This window comes from Lycium barbarum, chromosome 11 (genome assembly GCF_019175385.1).
Source record: "Lycium barbarum isolate Lr01 chromosome 11, ASM1917538v2, whole genome shotgun sequence".
NCBI classification, from domain to species: Eukaryota; Viridiplantae; Streptophyta; class Magnoliopsida; order Solanales; family Solanaceae; genus Lycium; species Lycium barbarum.
In genome coordinates, this window is record NC_083347.1 from 30,145,046 (window position 1) to 30,168,280 (window position 23,235).

Sequence of the window (23,235 nt, forward strand, 5' to 3'; positions counted from 1 at the left end):
AGGGGTTTTCCTCTATCTCATCTCTATTGACTAAGTTGACACATAAAAAGTCAAATTTCAATGGTCAAATTCATGTGAGCAAAGTTTTGAAGAGTAGAAGAACAGGTTGACTTCTGCTCCAGTTTTGACACTACTAGAGGGAATCGAAGGGTTCGTAGTTTATTGTGATGCTTCAGGAATTGGTCTCGGATGTGTCTTAATGCAGCATGGTAAGGTTGTAGCATATGGATCCTATCAGCTTAAGGCTCATGAAAAGAATTATCCAACTTGGAATTGGCAGCCGTGGTTTTTGCACTTAAGATATGACGTCATAATTTGTATGGATTGCATGTTGATATTTTCACCGATCATAAAAGCCTACAGTATATTTTCAAGCAAAGAGAGTTGAATCTTAGGCAGAGAAAATGGCTCGTATTGCTTAAGGATTATGATTTAGATATTCTCTATCATCTGGGGAAGGTGAATGTTGTAGCTGATGCTCTTAGTCAGCATTCCATAGGAAGTTTAGCTCACATTGAGGCAGCTAAGAGAGTTATGACAAAGGAAGTTCATCGTTTAGCCAATCTAAGATTTCGACTCTTGGACTCCGAAGAAGGTGGTGTTGTTGCTCAGAACAGAGCTTATTCCTCCTAAGTGGTTGAAGTTAAAGAGAAACAGTTTAGTGATCCCTATTTGTTACAGCTGAAAGAGGGGATTGACGAGCATAAGACAACGACTTTTGAACAAGGGGGAGATGATGCTACCTTGAGGTACTAAGGCAGATTATGCGTTCCAGATGTTGATGAGCTTAGAGAGCAAATTATGTCCAAAGCTCACAATTCAAGGTTGTCACGACCCAATTAGTCGTGAGTGGCACTCACACTAATTCTCCTAGTGGGTGAACCATCCCCTTAACCAATCACTTAATCATTTAAATAATCATAAATCAATAACCAGAATTAAATCATAAATCAATAACCAGAATTAAATCATAAATCTGTCTAATCATGCCATAAATAAATACACTGCGGAAATCCTATCTATTATAACTCCAAAATCCAAAAGTCATCGTACAAGGGCTCTAAAACATAATTGTCTAAAGAATGAACAATTGTCCGAAATAATCATAAATGTCTAAAATGAAATAGACATCCAAAATAAGAAAGATCTTCAGGCGGTATGGAATGGATGGGAGCTCACCCTCGGATCTGATCAGGAACTGGCCTCAAGCTAAATATGAGGTCTGGACGAAATCTCTGCCACACAATCTGCACTCAAATAAAAAGTGCAACATGGTAGTATCAGTACAAACACTATGTACCGGTAGATATCATCGGCCGACTAAAATTAGTATCATGCATATGTTCATAAAATTAATAAGATATGTAGATAGGCACAACAACACATCACCAACTAATGTAATCAGCAGAAATCAGCTAACACAGGAATATGATAAGTCCAGCCACAACCATCAGCAGGAATAATATAAGTCTGATGCAATGCAATGATAGTATCTCAACTATACACACACGCTATTGGAAATTTTTGCTCAATAGTCATGACCTGCAGGGGACCCATGGTGTCCATGTATCAGTCGCTCTGGAACTGACCTCGGATCACGAGCCCATAACTAGGCCACATCCTCACCCCTTGTCAAATGTGCCTTTATATATATATATATATAATCTTTGCATCTGATCACAATATGAATCCCAACGTATTTTCAGTTCAACAGTCAATATGGAATATGATCAGTCAATAAGTTCAATGTCAGGAATTACAAGGTACCATGCCACAAGTCATAACAAGACTCAGATTATTCAATTCAACAACAGAAAGAATATGCAACCATCTCAATCAATAAGAAGAGTATATATTGACTCTTTCCTTCTCAAAACACAACAATTTCATCTCAAGTTTCGATATATGAAGAAATGGCAACAAGGCCCACACAATCAGAATTCATACTAACCAAATCATACTTTCTCCTATCAACTTTACTATATATACAATCAACTAACCAAAGTCTAACTCAAGTAAATCGTAACCTACCTCAGATGCAGAACTGGAACAATGCAAGCTACTATGCAATAGCTTTTCCCTTCCGTAATGCTTCGGAACGTTCAAAGTATAGCAATGTAATGCTAAGTGAGTAATGAATCATCTACTCAAACAAGAACAACAATTGGGGAAGAAAACCCAATTACTTCTACCTTTTTCAAATGGGTGAACTATAACTTATTGCAATTTCATCATAACCTTGGTCCCAATGATCATACTATCCCCAATTCATGGGTTGCTAATCAATTCAACCCCTTTCAATGGATTTTAGGCTAAAGCTTCCATTTTTATGCAAACCTTAAGTCTCAATATGCAATTTCCACCGTAAATAATCAAGTTCATCCTAGAAAGTGATAATCTACACTCTTAGATGAACAAACAACAATAAAATCAACCACCCATAAATTATAAGGGTCTACAACTTCTAGGGTTCTACCATTTTTCTCCACTATTAGAGGACCTTCAATTAATGTAGGAACTTAAGATGGATAAGGAATGAATAATGAAAAGGGTTGAGACTTACCTTCAATGGAGAACCCACCAAGACTCCAGGAATTTCGCCACTTACTTTCTAGGAAACAGTTTCTGTTGTAAAGTGGTGAATGACTCGAAATCCTACAATATAAAATCAGTTTCTGCCTTCCATTGACCGCTGCAGCGGTCTTACTACAACGGAACTTCTCCCACTACGGCGGACCTCATTAACTCCCCGACTCCCCACGGCGGCGACAATTGCCCCGCTATGAAGGGCTCGCTACAGCGGTATGACACCCGCTGCAGCGGTCACATCCGACTAGTGAGTTCTAGCTTTTCAACAGATTTTTACCCAAAATCCCACATCAATCTGAGGCCCTACAGACACAAACCAGACATGCACATCAATGTAAAAACATGCCACGGACTCACCCGTGGCCTCAAAATTCCTAACGGTGGTCAAATTTACTAAGTCACCCCCCAATGGAGATGAAATAAGTTTTCAAACAATGCACAACATACTCACAAGGATAAATCAAGGCCTCAATTTTTAGACTTCTAACTCTTTGAGCTTTCATTAGGCTCATTCCTAGTCTCGGAAGGGTACGGGTAGGGGTAAAATGGTCAAAATTCCCATAACGACCTAGCTTGTCGTTACATCAAATACCAATTAAACAATCGTTCGTCCCCGAATGGACAAGGAAAGGAAACAAGGGGAAAGGTACCTGGCTCAGTGAAAAGTTGGGGATATTTATTATGCATATCTGATTCAGTCTCCTAAGTAGCATCCTCAATGGAGCGGTTCTTCCACTGAACCTTAACGGACGCAATCTCCTTAGACCTAAACTTACGAACTACTCTATCTAGAAGAGCAATATGTTCTTCCTTATAAGAGAAGTTCTCATCCAACATGACTGAATCCCAACGAATGATAAAAGAACCATCACCATGATATCTCTTCAACATAGTGACATGAAACACCGGATGAATGCCAGACAAACCTGATGGCAAAGCCAACTCATAGGCTACCTCCCCCACACGACTAAGAATCTCGAAGGGACCGATGAACCTAGGACTGAGCTTGCCCTTCTTCTCAAACATCATCACACCATTCATGGGTGAGACTTTCAACAAAACTTGTTCCCCAACTATGAACACAAGATCTCGGACCTTCCGGTCCGCATATTCCTTCTGTCTACTCTTTGCCGACAAAAGCTTTTCTTGAATCACCTTAACCTTGTCTAGTGACTCTCTCAAAAGGACAGTTTCCCATGGTCTTAACTCAAATGCATCAAACCACCCAATAGGATATCTACATCTCCTCTCATAAAGAGCCTCAAATGGGGCCATATCAATGCTCGAGTGGTAGCTGTTATTATACGCAAACTCCGCCAATGGTAAAAACTGGTCCCAATGACCACTGAAGTCTAAAAACTGGTCCCAATAACCAATGAAGTCAATCACATAAGCTTGGAGCATATCCTATAGAACTGGAATAGTTCGCTCAGACTGACCATCTGTCTAAGGGTGAAAAGCTGTACTAAGATCCAATCGAGCTCCCAGCTCAGACTGCAAAGTCCTCCAAAATTAGGACGTAAATTGCATGCCTCTATAAGATATGATGGAAATAGGGACCCCATGCAAATGACCAATCTCACGGATATAAATCTGGGCCAACTTCTGAGCTGTATAGGTGATCTGAACGGGTATGAAATGAGCAGACTTGGTCAATCTATCAATAATGACCCAAATCGAGTCAAACTTGCCCAAGGTCTTTCGAAAGACCAACGACAAAGTCCATGGCTATTCTCTCCCACTTCAACTTGGGAATGAGCATCCTCTGAAGCGTACCCCTGGGTCTCTGGTGCTCGTACTGAACTTGCTGGTAATTTAGACACTGTGAAATGAACTCAATGATATCACGCTTCATCCTAGCCCATCAATAGTGTTGTCTCAAGTCACGATACATCTTGGTAGCACCAGGATAGAGTATTAAGAACTATGGGACTCCTCCAGAATTGTCCGAATCAAGTCATTAACGTGAGAAACACAAACACGCCCCTTGATCCTCAAGACCATTTCACTATCAATTGTTTACACCTAATTTTTGACCTCCCATAATTTGCTTTAATTACCCAGAGTCATTGAATATTAAATAGAGTGAAATATGTTTTTTTTTTCAAAAAAAGTCAAAATAATTTTTGTAAAAATTATTTAGAAAATATTTTATCAATTTTGTTTGATGAAATAATTTCTATAATATTATAAATTAATTTAAGTATTTTCACAATTATAATATGTTTGCTAAATTAACCAGAAGAGAGGATAATTTGCCATAATTATTCACTTAGTTGTCTAAATTAATTAAAGTGTCAATTTGCAAAGTATTTTACTGTGTTTGATGCAAGGGATCTGGTTAATTAAATAAATTAATCATTTTACCCTTCAATTCTTGTTTAATAAATTTATTAGAATTTATCATAATGAATTGAGCATTTAATTGTGATTTTTTCTGTAAACTACCCATTAAATGACTATAATTGAAATAATCAATTAATAGTCAAAATTATAACCGAATTGAAAGTCAATTCTATGAATTGAGGTCATTATTGTAAAAATTAGCCTTTTTATTTATTGTCATATGGTTTAATTTTGACCTTATATGAAAGGGCCAAAATCATTGGTCTGATTAATTAAGGTCAGTTTTGCAAAGTCTCTTTAAAATGGCTAATGTAGACCAAATGAGGCTATAATTGAAATAGCTTGGTCTTAAGACTAAGTCAATTTAAGGACGTATTTGCAAAATTATTTTTTTTTTGTTTAAATTAATCTTTTTAAACATGATTTAGAGTCTAACTAATTAGGCTTTGCCTAATTTTAGTTATTTATTAAAATAAGTGTCGAAACTCGGTGTATATACACATGTACACACGGATATACATGTGATATACATGTATATCACATGTATACATGTATATATATTAAAGGGGGCCCTTTGTCTTTTTATTAATAGACCGAGTCCAGCCCAGTGCAGGGCATGACCCGGCCCAACGTGTGGATAAGAGGGGAAACGGCCCCTTCCTCTTATATTTTCCGCCCTAAACTCACCCTGCCTCTTCCCTTTCTCTTTTCCTTTTGCTAACCCTAGCTGCCAACCCTTGTCTCTTTCCTCGTCACCATGCCTAAAAATGGCAATATGGCAGGTGTACGATGCTTTTTCAGTGATTTGCAAGGCCGAAAGGGGAAATAATGAATGTTTCCACCTTCTCTCACCTAACGTCACCCCAAATAGGGTGCTATCTCGCCTTTTTCACTATTTTTTCTTTATTTTCTGAGTCTTAAACGGTACTACTCCACAATTCCTTAATTGTTTTTGGTTGTTTGTGGATTTGAATCCATGAATCTCATTGGTTCATGAAGAACCAAATGGATCGACCACTTGAGGGTGAAATCTGACCCTTTGTTCATTTTTGCACTTAAATCCTAACCCTACAACATGGGATGTGAGGAGGGAGTCCCATCTTTGGGAGTTATCCCACATTGATGTGATTGGGGTTTTGGGGATTCCTACTTAAAGGACCCTATTTCTTTGTTATTTGACAAGTTTGAGCATATAAATTTTGATATACTCAAAAGAACTCGAAAATACCTGAGATTTCCAAAATATTGGAAATCCTTAACTTTTTTGAGTTTTAAGTAAAATTTTAAAGAGTTTGTTTTCTCTTGTTTTTTGGGTTTTGTGGTTGAGTTCTTGGGATTTGAGGAGTAAACGAATCTCCAAGTCCAACACTCGACTAAGGCTGCACACGAGAAAGGTAACACTCTTACCCTTTCTCCTTATTATCTTATTTGGTTAGTTTTTTATGCTTGTTTGTCTCTAATATTAATCATTATGTGCTTAGCTTCTGCTTGTTTTTTTATACTGCGGGCACAGTTGAATGTAGATATCATGAACGCAAGGTGCATCTGTTAGCTGCTTATTTAGTTTAATATGATAGTTTAGTGTAAGTCATGCTTGGTGTGATTGGCTTTATATGTTTAGCTAAACATTATGTTAATTGTGTCTAGTCTATTTTGGTTCAGTTTCCCTTGTTTAATTTAGTATAGTAGTATAAAGATGTGCTTGGTCTGTATAGATTGGTTCTGTTAGAGTTAATGGGAGGTTGTTTTTGAATCATACCCATGTTATTGAGATCAAGAGTGTGCTAGAATGCTATAACTATTGGACACAACTCTATTAACAAGTTAATTAACTATTGTTGTGTAACACTAACTGTTTCTACATTAAGCTGTTTGTTTAATCTTAAGAAGGCCAAAAATTGTTTTAGGTGGAGATATGTCTTGAACCTGATTAATTTGCCTAGATCTTATTTAGGTCATGTCTATTTTGAAGAAAATGTGCTATTTGAACACGGTTAAAAAAGTATATTGTCCCATTTTAATTTAATCTTCTTGCCTATTTATGCCTCTGTGTGATTTTTAAAGATAAGATGTGGTTCGTTGAAAGCTCTAAATTGTCCTCATGAACTGTCTAACTATTCAAGCTGGTAAAAAGAAGGTGGTTCCATTTTGTAAAGTGTTTTGAATCAGCCATGAGTTTCATCTGGTATTATTTGGTCACTGGTCTATTTGTTTGAAAGTTTTCTGGATATCCAAGTCCTTTACATGATAATATAAGGAGTCTTGAGCAATCAGCTAATCGTTAGTAAACATGTTAAAGGATCAACCAATCACTCTTTGAAATTGGATTTTAAATCAGGCATTTCTTTGTGGCCTATTGCTATATTTAAAATAAGTGTAAGTTGAGCCTGTTTTGAAGATCAACACTTGAGTTATGATATATAAAAAAAACAAGTCCCTTGACAAATTTATGTCACATTCTGGGAAGATAAAAAACTTTGCCATATTAAGAAGGTCTTGTTTGTCTAACAGTAACTGTAAGTTGGAAATATTGGCATGCCTTTTCTCTGTGAAATCCTGAATGTATACTAGCATGGTTTGTTAGATGTAAATTGAGTAATAACCATGAAAATCCTGCTCTTACCTGCTATGTGTCATTTATACTTGTGTCTTGAGCTGGGGATATACAAAGTATACAGGACTTCTATACATGGAAATACATTCAAGTATACTTCCTCAATCAAAAGAAGTTGTCCGTCGTCCAAACTTTCAAGTAAAGGTTGTCTCAGAATAGCTAACAACAAGAAGCCATGAAAATGTCACATCTCAGAAGTAAACCAATTATATCTCTGTATCTTCAATTGCCAAATCTTCATCCATCAAATAAAATGACAATATAATTGTCATCAAGTCATCAGTTTTTTCTTTTGTGTTATGATCAAAGTTGTTGGCCTTAATTAATCAAACTATCTGTGGCATTGTCACAGAGTTTGATGGTATAGTTTAAGGAGGATAAAACACATTCTAGTTCGAGAAAGGAACCATTATGCATCAAATTCAGTATATGTATGCCAGATGTTAGTTAATGATACCAAAATTCTAGCCAATAAACCAACAATATGCAATTTACATTAAAAACAAAAACTATTTACGAAGTCTTGAATTCAAATTCCACGTGTTTCCATGTAGCATTCTACTATCTAGAAATACAATACAGAGCACAGATAATAACAACTAAATCAAAAGTCTGCTTTTCTTTCTCTTTAAGAGCCTATACTTGTTCAATCCACTAAAACTTTTTCTTTTCTCATTTAGTTTCTTAATTTTGGCCTCCAATCTGAAGATTTGTTTAACTCTAGTCCAACACAAATGAGGCATTAAGGGGTCGTTTGGTGCATGGTATAGGCTGGGATATCCCAACACTAATTTTTTGTACCCTATTTGGTAGGAGGTATAAATTTATCCCAGGATAAATTTATACCTCCTACCAAACACGGTACAAAATGAAGCCTTATCCTAAGGGTGGGATATCCCACCTTATCCCACTTATCCTGGGATAAAATAATCCCAAGAAGTGGGATAAATTAGTCTTGGGATTATAAGCCCGGGATAATTTTGGCTAACTACCAAACGACCACTAAGGGAACTGTGGATGGGGAATGAAAGAGACCAAAAAGGGCAGTAACTTACAATCAAGACATCACACGGCAGAGAGCTGAAATTAAGGAAAAAGGTCATTCGCACTTCAAATTTGATGAAACCTTAGTTGAATCACCTAACCAAGGACATGACCTTAAACTACAATCAAACCCTGAAGCCACTAACGCCAGTTATAGAATAGTCAAGTGTACAATAAACCACACAAAAATGGGCAAACCGTAGAATAAAAGAGGGGACGGTGGGTCGTACCTGGGAATCCACCGAAAAAAAAACTACTATGGGAGAAACAGACAGAAAGAAAAAGAGGAGATAAAAATCGTACCTGATCGCCAGTGGGTGGTCCGATGGAGGTTTTGCCGAGGGGGGAGGGGGGTTTACTGTTGAGCGTTAGAGAAAGCGGGGTGGAGAGGGAAAGTTGCTAATGTCCAAGGAAACAACCTTGAAATTGAGTTTCGTCAAACATACAATACTTTGTCAATTTTCACAATGTGGATCAAATCATGTTTTCTTAGTTAGCGTTTGGCCATAGATTTCGTAACAAAATTTGAAAAATCTGATTTGGTAAAGTTTTTCAAATTTTAAAGATGTGTTTGGGCACAATTTTTCAAAATATATTCCACATTTTTATTTAAAAAAACATGCAACATTACTTATACCCATAAATTTTAAATAGTTTAAAAAAACTTTCAAAATCTATGGCCAAACTGGGAGCTTAATGAACGGGAGCTCTACAAAATGTTATAGTAAAAGCTTGTAATGATCTACAAGTAATAGTCTGTTTGGCCAAGTTTCTAAAATTAGCTTATTTTGACAGGTAATTTTTTCAAAAGTGTTTTTCAAAAAGTACTTTGAGTGAGAAACAGTTTGTGTTTGGCCAATTAATTTAAAAAAACACTTTTGAGTAGCAATTAGTGTTTGACCAAGCTTTTAAAAAGTGCTTCTATTCTCAAAAGTACTTTTCAAAAAAAGTATTTTTAGGGAAAAATTATTTTTTTAGCTTCTGAAAAACTGTTTGTGCTACTTCCCAATAAGCTTGGCCAAACAGGCTATAAGTGTATTTTCTCAAAAGTACTTTTCAAAAAAGTTTTTTTAGGCAAAAATTATTTTTTTAGCTTCTTAAAAACTGCTTCTGCTACTCCTCAAAAGCACTTATTTCCTCCCAAAATCTTGGCCAAACACCTTACTTTTTTAAAAATAAGGACTTATTGAAAAAATAAATACTTTTGGGGGAAACATAAACTTGGCCAAACAGGCTATAAGTGTATTTTTTCAAAAGTGCTTTTCAAAAAAAGTGTTTTTAGGGAAAAACTATTTTTTTAGCTTCTGAAAAACTGCTTTTGCTACTTCCTAAAAACACTTATGTTCTCTCAAAAGCTTGGCCAAACACCTCACTTCTTTGCAAATAAACACTTTATGAGAAAAATAAGCACTTTTGAAGAAAAATAAGCTTGGCCAAACAGGCTATAAAGCATCCATAATTTTGGCAGCAGGATCAACTAAGCCTTGGTCCATCTAGTGACGTATCTAGAATTTTTAATAGCGATGTGAATAATTTTAAAAAGTAAATAATTGAACAAATGATAGTAACAAATGTACATGCAAGTATACGTAGTCGTACAAACAATATAGTATTTAAGTCTAGATATCATACCCACAGAGATTTATACTTTTTAGTATTTAACTACTTCAAATTCGGTTGTAACTCTTCAAGAGAGTAACAATTTCAAGGTTTGTTTTAACTAAAGTAACTATTTAACGAAATTAAGTAAAACAAGAGATTCGTAACAAAATAAAACTTGGACGAAGTTCTTTAAGTTTATCAGAGGAGAATGAGTTCCAGGGTCATGGCTTCCGACAATCCAGTTGTCTTCTAACAATTCTACCTATTTTATTTCCTGGGTTACTAGTTGACGGGCTAGTATTTACTTTATGAGTCTCTTCCGAGCTGCTCACAAGTCTATTCAAGCTACTCCAACACCTATATTCCTATGGTCTTCACAATAGCAAGAACGTATTTAAATCTCCATATTCAGCTAAGCAAGACTAAAGGGTATATTCCTATCCTCATTAGCGAAACGATTACCCTAAGGTGAATACGAAAAGCCATATTTATTCTTATTACGCATGCAAATTCCTATTCCAAGTTCAATTTAAAAGCCCTAGAAGCACTTTTTAAAAGCTTGGCCAAACACTAATTGCTACTCAAAAGTGTTTTTTTTAATTAATTGGCCAAACACAAACTGTTTCTCACTCAAAGTACTTTTTTTAAAAACACTTTTGAAAAAATTACCTGTCAAAATAAGCTAATTTTAGAAACTTGTCCAAATAGACTATTAGTTGTAGATCATTACAAGCTTTTACTATAACATTTTGTAGAGCTCCCGTTCATTAAGCTTCCAGTTTGGCCATTGAAAGTTTTTTTTAAACTATTTAAAATTTATGGGTATAAGTAATGTTGCATGTTTTTTTTAAATAAAAATGTGGAATATATTTTGAAAAACTGTGACCAAACACATTTTTAAAATTTGAAAAACTTTACCCAAATCAGATTTTTCAAATTTTGTTATGAAATCTATGGCCAAACGCTAACTAAGAAAACATGATTTGATCCCCACTATGAAAATTGACAAAGTATTGTATGTTTGATGAAACTCAATTTCAAGGTTATTTCCTAGGACATTAGCAACTTACCCTCTCCTCCCCGCTTTCTCTAACGCTCAACAGTATACCCCCTTCCCCCCTCCCTTGCGGCAAAACCTCCAGCGGACCACCCACTGGCGACCAGGTACGATTTTTATCTCTTCTTTTTCTTTCTGTCAGTTTCTCCCATAGTAGTTTTTTTTTCCGGTGGATTCCCAGGTACGATCCACCGTCCCCTCTTTTATTCTACGGTTTGCCCATTTTTGTGTGGTTTATTGGACACTTGACTATTCTATAACTGGCAGTTAGTGGCTTCAGGGTTTGATGGTAGTTTAAGGTCATGTCCTTGGTTAGGTGATTCAACTAAGGTTTCATCAAATTTGAAGTGTGAATGACCTTTTTCCTTAATTTCAGCTCTCTGTCGTGTGATGTCTTGATTGTAAGTTACTGCCCTTTTTGGTCTCTTTCATTCCCCATCCACAGTTCCCTTAATGCATCATTTGTGTTGTACTAGATTTAAACAAATCTTCAGATTGGAGGCCAAAATTAAGAAACTAAATGAGAAAAGAAAAAGTTTTAGTGGATTGAACAAGTATAGGCTCTTAAAGAGAAAGAAAAGCAGACTTTTGATTTAGTTGTTATTAATTCTGGAAGAGCGCGGGCCCGGTAGGTTTGGAGTGGCTGACTAGGTTGTTTAATGTCATCTTTAAGACGACATTGATGCCTGACGAATGGAGGGCGAGTGTAATGATCCCTCTATACAAGAATAAGGGAGATATCCAGAGTTGCAACAACTATAGAGGTATCAAGCTGCTAAGCCATACTATGAAAGTGTGGGAAAGGGTGGTGGAGATGAGGGTGAGGAGAGGTGTGTCTGTTTCAGAGAACCAGTTCGGATTCATGCCGGGACGCTCAACTACAGAAGCCATCCATCTTATGATAAGGTTGGTGGAGCAGTATAGGGAGAGGAAGAGGGACTTACACATGGTATTCATCGACCTAGAAAAGGCTTATGACAAAGTTCCAAGACAGATCCTATGGAAATGCTTGGAGGTTAAAAGTGTACCTGTGGCGTACATTAGGGTGATCAAGGACATGTATGAGGGAGCCAAAACCAGGGTAAGGACAGTAGGAGGAGACTCAGAGCACTTTCCAGTTGTGATGGGGTTGCATCAAGGATCAGCTCTTAGTCCGTTTTTATTTGCCTTGGTGATGGATGAATTAACACGGCAAATTCAAGGTGAGGTGCCATGGTGTATGCTGTTCACGGACGACATAGTCCTGATCGACGAGACCCGTAGCGGAGTTAACGCTAAGCTGGAGAGGTGGAGACATACTCTGGATTCTAAAGGGTTTAAGCTGAGTAGGACCAAGACAGAGTACTTGGAGTGTAAGTTCAGTGAAGCACCTCAGGAGGCTGGCTTGGAAGTGAGACTTGGTACCCAGGCCATCCAGAAGAAAAGTAGTTTCAAGTACCTTGGGTCTATTCTGCAAAGCAGCGGCGAGATTGACGATGATGTCACATATCGTATTAGGGCAGGGTGAATGAAATAGAGGCTTGCTTCCGGAGTGCTATGTGACAAGAAGGTGCCACCAAAACTTAAGGGCAAGTTCTACACAGTGGTGGTTAGACCGACTATGTTGTATGAGGCGGAGTGGTGGCCAGTTAAGATCTCTCACGTTCAAAAGATGAAAGTTGCCGAAATGAGAATGTTAAGATGGATGTGTGGCCACACCAGGAGTGACAGGATTAGGAATGAGCATATTCGGGATAAGGTGGGGGTGGCCTCGGTGGAAGAAAAGATGCGAGAAGTGAGATTGATATGGTTTGGGCATGTGAAGAGAAGAGACACAGATGCCCTGAACTAGAATGTGTTTTATCCTCCTTAAACTATACCATCAAACTCTGTGACAATGCCACAGATAGTTTGATTAATTAAGGCCAACAACTTTGATCATAACACAAAAGAAAAAACTGATGACTTGATGACAATTATATTGTCATTTTATTTGATGGATGAAGATTTGACAATTGAAGATAGAGAGATATAATTGGTTTACTTCTGAGATGTGACATTTCCATGGCTTCTTGTTTTTAGCTATTCTGAGACAACCTTTACTTGAAAGTAAGTTTGGACGACTGACAACTTCTTTTGATTGAGGAAGTATACTTGAATGTATTTTAAAATCATCTCTGTCCAAGGTCCACCAAGTTTGTTTCCAAGCAGTAAATAGCTTTCTAAATCTAACCATTGTAGTGTATGTTTGATGGACATGACTCCAGGCATTTTATTTTTGTTCTTCTCTTTGGTTACAGAGTAGTATGCTTCAGGGATCATGCAAGAAGTCAATGCTCCATTCTCGCCCTTGATAAGCTATGCTATATTTTGATAAAACAACTATGAGTGACTAAAGATAACAACGGAAGCTGCCAATGTATGTCTAATATGCCTACACAACTCATTGCTACAAAATAACACCGCTTGCGGAATAGACATGCCTCATCCCTTGATCGCCCCCTTTTAAGGAAACACCTATTGAATAGATGGAACCGTTTTAAATGAACCTAGTGACTTGGTGTAAGCAGAGCAAGAAAGCTAGGATTTTCACACTGGCCTAACCAATTGCTTTTAGGCTGATAGTTTTCCTTCATTATTTGTAGCCCACCCTTGTTCTGCCTTGGTTCCATTAATGAGTGCTGTACCACCAGTAGAGTCAGCCACGACCACAGGCTCTTCTTGGCCCTCTTCTTGTCTCTCATTTTGTGAATCATTTTGCCCCAGTTCTTGCACCTCATCACCACTCTGTTCTGCAACCTCGCGGTACATATCTCCATTTTCAATTGGTTCTTCATCCATTCTCATGTTGAAAGCTTCAACTAGGTCAGCCAAAGCTTCTGCTGCTTTCTGGTTAACCTTTCTGAGGTCCTTCTTCCATATTGCAACTATTTCAGAAACCTTACTTGGCAGATAAGATCTAGCCATAAAAGCACCCTCAGGTATCCGGTTGCTATCAATCAGTAGATGAGTGCATTCCTCCACTTTACCCAAAAGGAACATGCAAAGGAATGTGACATTGTTTTTCCCTTTCTCTTTGGCAAGAGTTGCTAGTTCAGTTATTCCTTCAGTATCTCCTACTGAAGAATAGAGTAGCAATAGACTACTCAAGTCATTGGCATACTTCTGACATTCCTCTGCCTTATCCAGCATTCCAGCAGACATGGCTGGTTCACCCAACTGCTTCCACTTGGACTCATTCTGAGCTACCACTGCAATGTCCTTTCAATATCTAATTTCCCCAGCTGTATGGCTAGATCAAATCTGTAGTTAGGCTCTATGGCAACTTCTAATTCTTCATCTACCATACCTCGCGACGCCAAGAAGAGAAACAATATTCTGGTGCTCCTTAGGAATCGATGGCAGCACCTCATTTGCTCTGTCCCAGTCACCACGGATCACAAGTGTCTTGTACTCAATCAGTCTGAGCAGTAAAGTATATCCAATGACATTGAACTCTTTGTCTATCAGAAAAACCTTACTCTGGTTAGCTAGATATCCAAGAAGGTACATAGGCCAGTCTAAATGAAACATTGTGCACCACACAGTAGTCAAGTTTCCAGGAGGAATTATTGTACAATCGCTAAAACCAAATTCCAGTCCTGACCTGTTCATTTATCTCATAAAGGAGTTCAAAAGCTTCTTCAACGCCTTGCTCATCTACTGATCTTCCACGATCTAAATGGGCACCTCACGATTATACTTAAGTATGTAGAAGGATGCATTACTTGCAATTGCCATCAGATCACCAGTCTGCCCAGCAGTCAGCGGAGATTCTTCACATTAACATCAATTCGTCTTATCAACCTGCAGTCAGCCCTATTGTAGAAACAAATAAAATCATTTGAGCACATCGCCAATAGAGTAGTAGAGTACCTCCATAGATGCGCGCAGCTGAGAAAGTAGGGCGGATGCTTTTCTTCTCCTGAAAATGTTTGCTGAAGATCTTAATCCTTGACGTACTTTACCTTACATCATATTCTCCATCAGAAGATCAAACAAATTCCAAGCTGCACCAAATGGTAGAGCAGTATATATGATATACTCTCCATCTCCACAAACAACAGACCTTCCATTTGGATAATGCTTCAAGCTTTGTAGATAGAGGTGACAAGTTCCCAATTCCTTGACAGCCAAAGGCAGCTTTTCTCCATCAGTAACCTCGTAATCCCACCCCCCACCCCCCCACACACACTGTCTCGATGTTGACAGTTTGTACTTCATTGTGTGCTGGCAACTGGTTCTTCTCGGCCAATTTTTACCATGATAGTTCCCTCATCATAACCTATACCAACCCTTCTTGTCCTTCTCATATAATCAACTGCCCAAACTCTTTCAAGGCCGTAACTCAAAATGTTTTCAAGTCTATAAGTGGTTGCATGCCACATACGAACTGTACCATCTTCATACCCCATAATTATAATAGGAAGAGCAGGATCAAAACATACGGCAGAGACATTGTGTGTATGGCCTTCAAGAGTCTGGACACAACTTTTAGTCTGATAGCCCCACACCTTAGCAGTATGGTCATCAGAACCAGTTATCATATAAGGTTTGTCACAACCAGCAAAAGAGTAAACACAATTAACCCCTTTTAGATGCGCATCCAATGTGAAGTTTGGGTCCGGGTAGCCAGGGTTCCAAATCTTTATAGTCTGATCAAGAGATGCACTGGCAAATGTATTGGTGTCTTTCGATTAAATGTGACTTGCATCACATAATGGGAATGACCCTGAAAAATTTGAGAGCATAGCCATCCTTTCTCCCAGTCCCATAGATAAGCATGTCATCAGAAGATGACAGCACACATGGTAGAGTAGGATGAACAGCCACACACGTAATATAATCAGTGTGCGCTTCGAATACTTTGATCTTGTCCATGGTATTGTAATTGTATATATGATTGTACATATCATCAGCACAGGCAAAAACCCATTGCTTGCGTGCTATAAACTTTGCTGACCTAACTGGTAATTCAGTAACCTCGAAAGATTTAGCCATTGTCTACATCTGGTAATTCCAAATGCAAACAGTCCCGGAATACAAACTTGCCAATATCCATGGCTCTGTAGGATGTAGATCCACGCACTTTACCCGTATTGGTAATTGAATGTTTGAACAGCTGCTGATAATTCCTCTTGAATTCAGCAGAGGTCTTTTATGCCGTTAACCATTGAAGTTCTATTAAGTTTCTTGTCGTGTCCTAGGTTTTGATATGCTTTATGGTATTAAAGTATCCATAGAGTTTGGTGGTACGATTGTCTAAGTTAGGATTTGAAAGTCATTATGTACGGTTGTTTCTCTTTTTTGTTGTGCCAATTCAACTTTATATGCTAATATGGAGACCCCTACCTCTCCCCTTCCCTTTCCCGGTGAAAATCCATTCAAGCCTTTGGGTTGGTCCAAATTGTAAATCGAACACAAAAAAAAATTGGTCATCAAAATGAAAATATATTCACTTATCAGGCGGCATTATGCTGTTGACTTGGTAATAAACCAGATGACCAGGCCTATTTGTTAGTAGTCTTGAGATTTCCCAATCCTTACAAATAAAATATTTGGATTTAAAGGTGGATTAACTTTATCAGGTTTTCCTAGTTTTGGCTCAATTACCTTAAATTGAGTGGTATGTAACAACCAAAATTTGACAATTTCAGGTTTCAATTTGTTCTTCCACAACAATCTAAGGTATTCTTCCATCTGAAAGTATTGGTAAAACACCATGAGTTCTCACCAGCCTAATTCAAATGAAGACATTTTCGACTCATCACTGAATTTAGGGGACACAGACTACAACGAAGGCTACTCTGAAGGCTACTCCAACGGCCTAGCCTCTGGTAGAGATGAAAGGCGCGATGTGGGGCTCAAAACAGGGTTCGAAACGGGTGAGGAATTAGGTTTTTACAGAGGTTGCATTGATGTCTGGAATGTTGCAATTTTAGTACAACCAAACTGTTTTTCGTCACGTGTACAGAAAAGCATCAAACAGATGGATGAGTTGCTCCAAAAGTATCCCATTTCTGAACCGGAAAACGAGTTTGCAACTGATATTGTGGACTCATTGAGGTTGAAATTTAGAGCTATATGTGCGACGTTGACTGTCAAGTTGGAGTATAATGGATACCCCAAAGCTTCCGATGTCGGGAATTCAGGATTCTGATTGGTTCAATATCAAATGAAGAAACATGAAGATTTCTTTTCCTTTATTATTTATTAGGGGATGGGTTGACCAAAGTAGAAGGTACTAAAGGGTCAAAAATACCCCTCTACTTTGGAAAAAGGCTAAAAATATCCTTCTGAATTTATTTTGGGTCAAAAATACCCCTCCTGTCCTTAAAGTTTTCAAATATACCCTTGTCTTGGCGAAAATTATCCCTCAAAATAACCCGAAATAATTTTTAAAACCCGCTCTCCAGTCATTTAAACCCGACCCAACTAAATAATAACCCATAAGATCCTCTTATTCCCCCAATTCCCTCAAACTTCATACCTACGTGTTGGGAGAATGAGGGGATCTTATAGGTTATTATTTATTTGAGTCGGGTTTAAATGATGAAGCGGGTTTAAAAAATGATTTTGGGTTATGTGGGGAGATAATTTCCGTCAAGACAGGGGTATATTTGAAAACTTTAAGGACAGGAGGGGTATTTTTTATCCAAAATAAGTTCGGAGGATATTTTTAGCCATTTTTCCAAAGTGGAGGGGTATTTTTGACCCTTTTCCCTTTCAAGAAGCATATTGCACTGAATATACAGATACAAAATTGACTTTGAGTACACAGTTTTTTTCTTTTTTCTTTTAAAGGTACATTGAGTACACAGGTTATTGCTACTCTTTAGGTGCAAACAAAAGAATAAGGAAAAACATGGTTGAGCTATACAAAATTGATAAAGGAAAAAGGGTCTGGAGGAATTGACACCTCAACAGAACCTTCAAGCATTAGTATGACTTTATTCATGCTAGGCCTTAATGCTGGAATTTCTTGAATGCACCAAATAGCAACCATCAAGAACTTCTCAAACCTCTTGATATCTACTAATGCCTCTTCATCATTATCCACACGTAGATGCAATTCGTTTCTTTTATAGCAATCAAAAGCCCACTCCACTAGTATAATTTCGTTCTCATTTTCCACCTCCTGCTCATAATTTTTTCTGCAGCAAATCAACTCTAAGAGCAAGACCCCGAAGTTGTACACATCCACCTTCACATTTATAGGCACGTTTCTGAACCACTCTGGGGCTACATACCCTCTCGTTCCACGTATCCTAGTGGTTGTTCGAGTTTGATTTTTTCTCAGAAGCTTGGCCATACCAAAATCTGCTATTTTTGCTATCAAACTTTCATCCAAAAGCACATTTGGGGGTTTGATGTCACAATGTATAATTTCGGTACTGCACTCTTCATGCAAATAGCCAAGTCCTTTGGCAGCTGTCAATAGAAACTTGTACCCTTTTGGACCAGATAAGCCTGGAATCTTTGAATAGCAAGTGTTCTATTGAGTCGGTTTTCATGTATTCATATACTAAAAGGCGGTGTTGGCCTTTGTTGCAGAATCCAAGGAGTTGGACCAAGTTCTTGTGATTAGTCCTGCTGATTGAATTCACTTCAGCTACGAATTCTTCTTCTCCTTTTGTTACCATTTTGTTTAGTTTTTTGACAGCAACAACTTTCCCATTTTCGTCATCAAGAACCGCTTTGTAAACTGTTGAGAAGGCCCCAGTTCCTAATACTTCCTTGAATCCATTTGTAGCTTCTTCTAGCTCATTGTAGCTAAAACTTCTTAAGTTCACTCCTGGAACAACCACAATCTTCTTTGGCTTTTTCCCTTTAAACTTAAAAACGTACAGAAGGGCGATTAAGTTCATGAAAATTGAACTGGCCAACAACACAGAACCAAAAATTACTGGAGTCGATTGATTTTTCTTTTTTCTTTTTTGGCAAGTTGATGATCCCATTGTGGAGTTGTCTTTCCTTTTTTTTATCAAAGCCTTCCCTACAACTGTTGGATCTTTCCTCCCATTTGAAAGTGGATACCTTTTCTTCCAACAAATGTTATTGCCAATGTAAATGGCAACAACACAAAAACAATCACTCAAACAATTTGTTTGCACCAATCCTCAGAAACCCCCCGTAAGACTCATAATCAGAGTCAGGCCAGTTAGTGTTGTTCATTTCTTGGAAATTGAAAGCCTCGACTTCTCGCGATTCACGGTTACAGTCTTGCTCAGAGAAATTTCGTCTGCAGCTGCCTAATTTGTCGTTCGGATCATTCAACATATATCCGAGTGGAAAATCACATCTTGGCCTCCGGTTAACCACTGAGCAAAGGCTGTTGAAAACACAGGCCCCTCCTCCTATATCTTGGGTTATAGCCAGACAGATGTTTTCAGGAACGTAATACAAAGTAGACCATTCCATCTGCATCCCACTAGAAGTTTTTGAATAGACGTAGTGCCTAAATACTCCATCATATTCAAGAATCGCTCGATGATACATTGATTGGGTTCCTGAGTTTTCCCCATTGGAAAATATCGAATTTAACAGAGTTCCATTCTTGGCTTGAAGAAAAATATAGCCGGATTGGTTGAAGATCACCTGGTAACCACTACTGACGAGGTTACCCAATATGCATCTGTTACATCAACTGCTGGGTAATTGACCTAGTAAAGCACCAGATTTCCATCAGTTTGAAGTATGAACTTGAACCTCCCAATCGATGAATTCGTGTCAGAGAAGCTTGAAACAAGACTGTTATCTAGATTAAGTACTTGACCAGGCACAATCGTATCGGTTGGCTCATTAAAACTCTGCCATGCAGTGGCTGAACTACTGGCTGCTAACACAAAGTTTCCATTGTCAAGCACGGCTCCATAGGCCAATTCAGCAATAGCCTTGGGACGAGCCCACATCTCCCGACCATTTGGATCAGTGAGGACTAGTCTCCCATTTGTGGAGAGCTGAACCTTGGATCCATCTGGGGCAAGACTATTCCTATTGGCTGACCAAACTATGGTTTTCTCTGTGATTTTGTTGAACCATATGGCTAGTAAGAACCCTGATCCATTTCCAATTCTTTGGAAGACAAAAGCGAATTCGCCAGAAGGGGATGGCCAAAAGGTAGTAACATCACTTGTAGTGAGTGATGAACCCAGACTAACATTTTGGTAAGATTGAGCAATGGCTGAAAGGGGAAACAATAATAGACCAACAAGAAACACGGCTACAAAATCCATGTAAGAAAGAGGCAAAGTTAATGGAATTATTACACCTATAAGTTATAAATATAATGTTTCAAGTCTCGTGTAATGTTACAAAGTCAATGACCTTGTTGAACCCGGTCTCCTAAATCAAATGTTGAATTGGTCATTGGCTACCATATTTTCTTGACCTGGAAAAGTTGTGTTGGGCTTTAAAGATGAGTATAGTGTGAATTGGGAAATGGTGGGAAAATAAAATGGAAGGAAATGAAATATTCAAATAAATATCATTTTGCAAAGGCACTTTGTCCCTCATTGGTGGGGGAAAGTACTTGTGTTCTTATATATAGAAGGGAAAAGGGTCAAATATACCCTTGTACTTTGCGAAATGTCTAGATATGCCCTCCGTTTAAAGTTTGGCTCATTTGTGCCCCTGTCCGTGCAACTTTTGGCACATATATACTCCCGAAGACGTTAAATGCCTTGCTGGATTTTCCCAACCTGTTAATTGTAAAAAAAAAAAAAACTAAAATAGCCACATGGCATTTAAATTTTAAAGACCCTCCCATTTAAACCACCCATCCAATACCCGACCCACAAAATAACCCGACATCGCCGGGTGAACCACCATTTCTCTGCTCCTCCACCACATCACTGGCCATCTCACCTTCCTCGATCAAGGTTCAACCATAGAATCACCACAAAAACAGAGCAAAACCACCGCCAGAAACAGCCACCAATGACGGTCGATTCTCCATCACCACCTGAAACCTCCATTGACACAGTCGTCAATTTTCTTCTCCGGTTAAATTAGAGGTATTTCTAGTCGAGCTACGGTCCTAGTTCACTGAAGCAAAGTAACAAGATACCTGGTAATTTGAGTTCCATCTCTACTCTTCTCACTATTTCAAGTCATGCTTCACTTGATTTCTATGGATAATTGATTGCTGAGATTTGTTGTTTGATTGAAATGGATTGGTGTAGTTTTCTGTTGAATTAATTTGAAAATGGGGGCAAGTCTTCTTTATAGGTTTGAGACCCGAATTCATCTTTTTTCTGTGTAATTTGATATAAAATATTGAAAAGTTTCAATCTTTCAGCTAAAATTACAAGTAAGAGATAAATCTTATATTAGTAGTGGAGGTCCAAAGGTTCAAATCGATACTTCAATGAATACCCATTTGTTTACAAAGAAAATTTGGTGTTGTTGATGATGATGAATATGATGTATTAATGGTCTATTTTGCTAGATGAATGTGGTTTTTGCCCATGGGAGTGGAGGTATTGGCAGTGGTGGCTCGAGGTTAGGTGGAGGTGGGATGGAGAATAAACACACCTTTGTTAGTTCATCTTCTAATTTTTAATTGATTATCATAATTGGGTAGTATTTTTGTTTAGTAACTAATGTTGCTATGTTGAATGAAGATGGTTTTGACGATGGGAGATGGAGATAGATCCATGGAGGTAGGTGTTGGAAGAGGGAAGGTAAATGGATTAGATGGGTAAAAGGGAGGGTCGGTCGGGTTATTGGATGGGTGGATTAGATGGGAGGGGTATGTTAAATTTAAATGTCATGTGGCAATTTAAATGCCACGTGGCAATTTATGATGTTAAAAAAATATATTTAATGGTATTGGAAATTCCAGCAATGCATTTAACGTCTTCAAGGGTATATATGTGCCAAAAGTTGGACGGTAAGGGCATAGATGAGCCAAACTTTAAACGGAGGGCATATCTAGACATTTTCGCAAAGTTCAAGGGTATATTTGACCCTTTTCCCTATATAGAATCACCTCTTCTAGCTCTTAAAGAGTTGAGAAGAGGGACTTCCCTCGCACCGCTGCTGCTCAGCTCGATTTTGGTTTTGTCTTCGATCAAATGGTCAGATTGATTGATAATCATTTTGGACCAAATTTATTTCTAAAATTCTACTCCATTTATTTTCCCTTAATAATTTTTTCGTGGAATTTTAATTAAATAAAATTCGCGGAATTGTTATTTTTATTCCCAATGGTAATAACCACTGAATAGACACAACACTTTAACGAACAGACACTTCTGCACCTGTTCAGAACAAAACGTATGGCTATAAATTCCGAGGCTTTGCCTCGGTTTTCGACCACTGAAAATTTGCGTGTTTTACCCCTTCTCTCTTCTGCATTCTGCATATTTTTCCAAAGCAAAACAACTTAAGTGTCCAGTGTGATTTGCTGTCGCTCTTTGAGTTTGCCGAAGTTCTACAATTTGCATTGCCGCTATTGCTGAATAGTTTTTCGTTCTATCTTGGGTGAAATTAATCCTTTAACCTTGGCAACTATGAGGGGATTAGATTTCTTAAGGACACACAAGAAACTTGTGGGCTCGAAAATTTTCAGTTTCATCTAACTTCTGTATTTAACAATTTCTGATTTTATAAAACAGAAATTGATTTTAGTAAATTACTGTTAAATTACTGATTGTAGTAAATTACTGGTTTTAAAAAACTTCTGGTAAATTACTAATTTGAACAGTCAGAGATAACACGCTTAAGATATCTAATTTTTATTGTTTAATCTTTTGTGTTCTGTTTGTGTTGGAGACTAAAATCTTCGGATTTTCTACTTTGCTTTTGAGATTAAAGTTTTCATAACTTTTTACTCATTTGTCTACTCGATTTGAAGATATAAAAACTTCATCAAGTATATAAGTTTGTGCATTTGGTTTGAAGATATAAAAACTTCACCGATTTTGTTAATTCTATTTGTGTTTGTCAACAGAAATGGGAG

General features: G+C 37.8%; 4 protein-coding genes and 1 pseudogene across 5 annotated transcripts; 1 reads left to right on the top strand and 4 right to left on the bottom strand.

Annotated features, from left to right (window-relative positions):
* Positions 1 to 3,291: 3,291 nt before the first annotated feature.
* On the bottom strand, positions 3,292 to 3,864 carry LOC132619664 (uncharacterized). Its single transcript, XM_060334499.1, has 2 exons — positions 3,624 to 3,864; positions 3,292 to 3,428 (listed from the first exon to the last, which is right to left on the bottom strand). Exons 1-2 carry the CDS (start codon positions 3,862 to 3,864, stop codon positions 3,292 to 3,294), a joined length of 378 nt encoding a protein of 125 aa, XP_060190482.1.
* Positions 3,865 to 6,015: 2,151 nt separating this feature from the next.
* Positions 6,016 to 18,209, top strand: LOC132618029 (uncharacterized). Of its 2 annotated transcripts, none has more exons than XM_060333092.1 (2): positions 6,016 to 6,329; positions 16,928 to 18,209. In XM_060333092.1, exon 2 carries the CDS (start codon positions 16,993 to 16,995, stop codon positions 17,428 to 17,430), a length of 438 nt encoding a protein of 145 aa, XP_060189075.1. In that variant the 5' UTR covers positions 6,016 to 6,329; positions 16,928 to 16,992; the 3' UTR covers positions 17,431 to 18,209. The 2 variants fall into 2 exon arrangements, with proteins under 2 accessions (XP_060189075.1, XP_060189076.1); XM_060333093.1 differs by lacking the exon at positions 6,016 to 6,329 and adding an exon at positions 11,184 to 11,359.
* Positions 13,604 to 16,531, bottom strand: LOC132618028 (coatomer subunit beta'-2-like; annotated as a pseudogene).
* On the bottom strand, positions 18,145 to 19,228 carry LOC132619665 (G-type lectin S-receptor-like serine/threonine-protein kinase LECRK4). Its single transcript, XM_060334500.1, has 2 exons — positions 18,842 to 19,228; positions 18,145 to 18,747 (listed from the first exon to the last, which is right to left on the bottom strand). The coding sequence occupies exons 1-2, from the start codon at positions 19,226 to 19,228 to the stop codon at positions 18,145 to 18,147; spliced, it is 990 nt and encodes a 329-aa protein (XP_060190483.1).
* A 133-nt stretch (positions 19,229 to 19,361) lies between these two features.
* LOC132619666 (G-type lectin S-receptor-like serine/threonine-protein kinase LECRK3) lies at positions 19,362 to 21,247 on the bottom strand. The gene is made up of 4 exons (XM_060334501.1): positions 21,138 to 21,247; positions 20,934 to 20,971; positions 19,946 to 20,454; positions 19,362 to 19,868 (listed from the first exon to the last, which is right to left on the bottom strand). Exons 1-4 carry the CDS (start codon positions 21,245 to 21,247, stop codon positions 19,362 to 19,364), a joined length of 1,164 nt encoding a protein of 387 aa, XP_060190484.1.
* Positions 21,248 to 23,235: the final 1,988 nt, after the last annotated feature.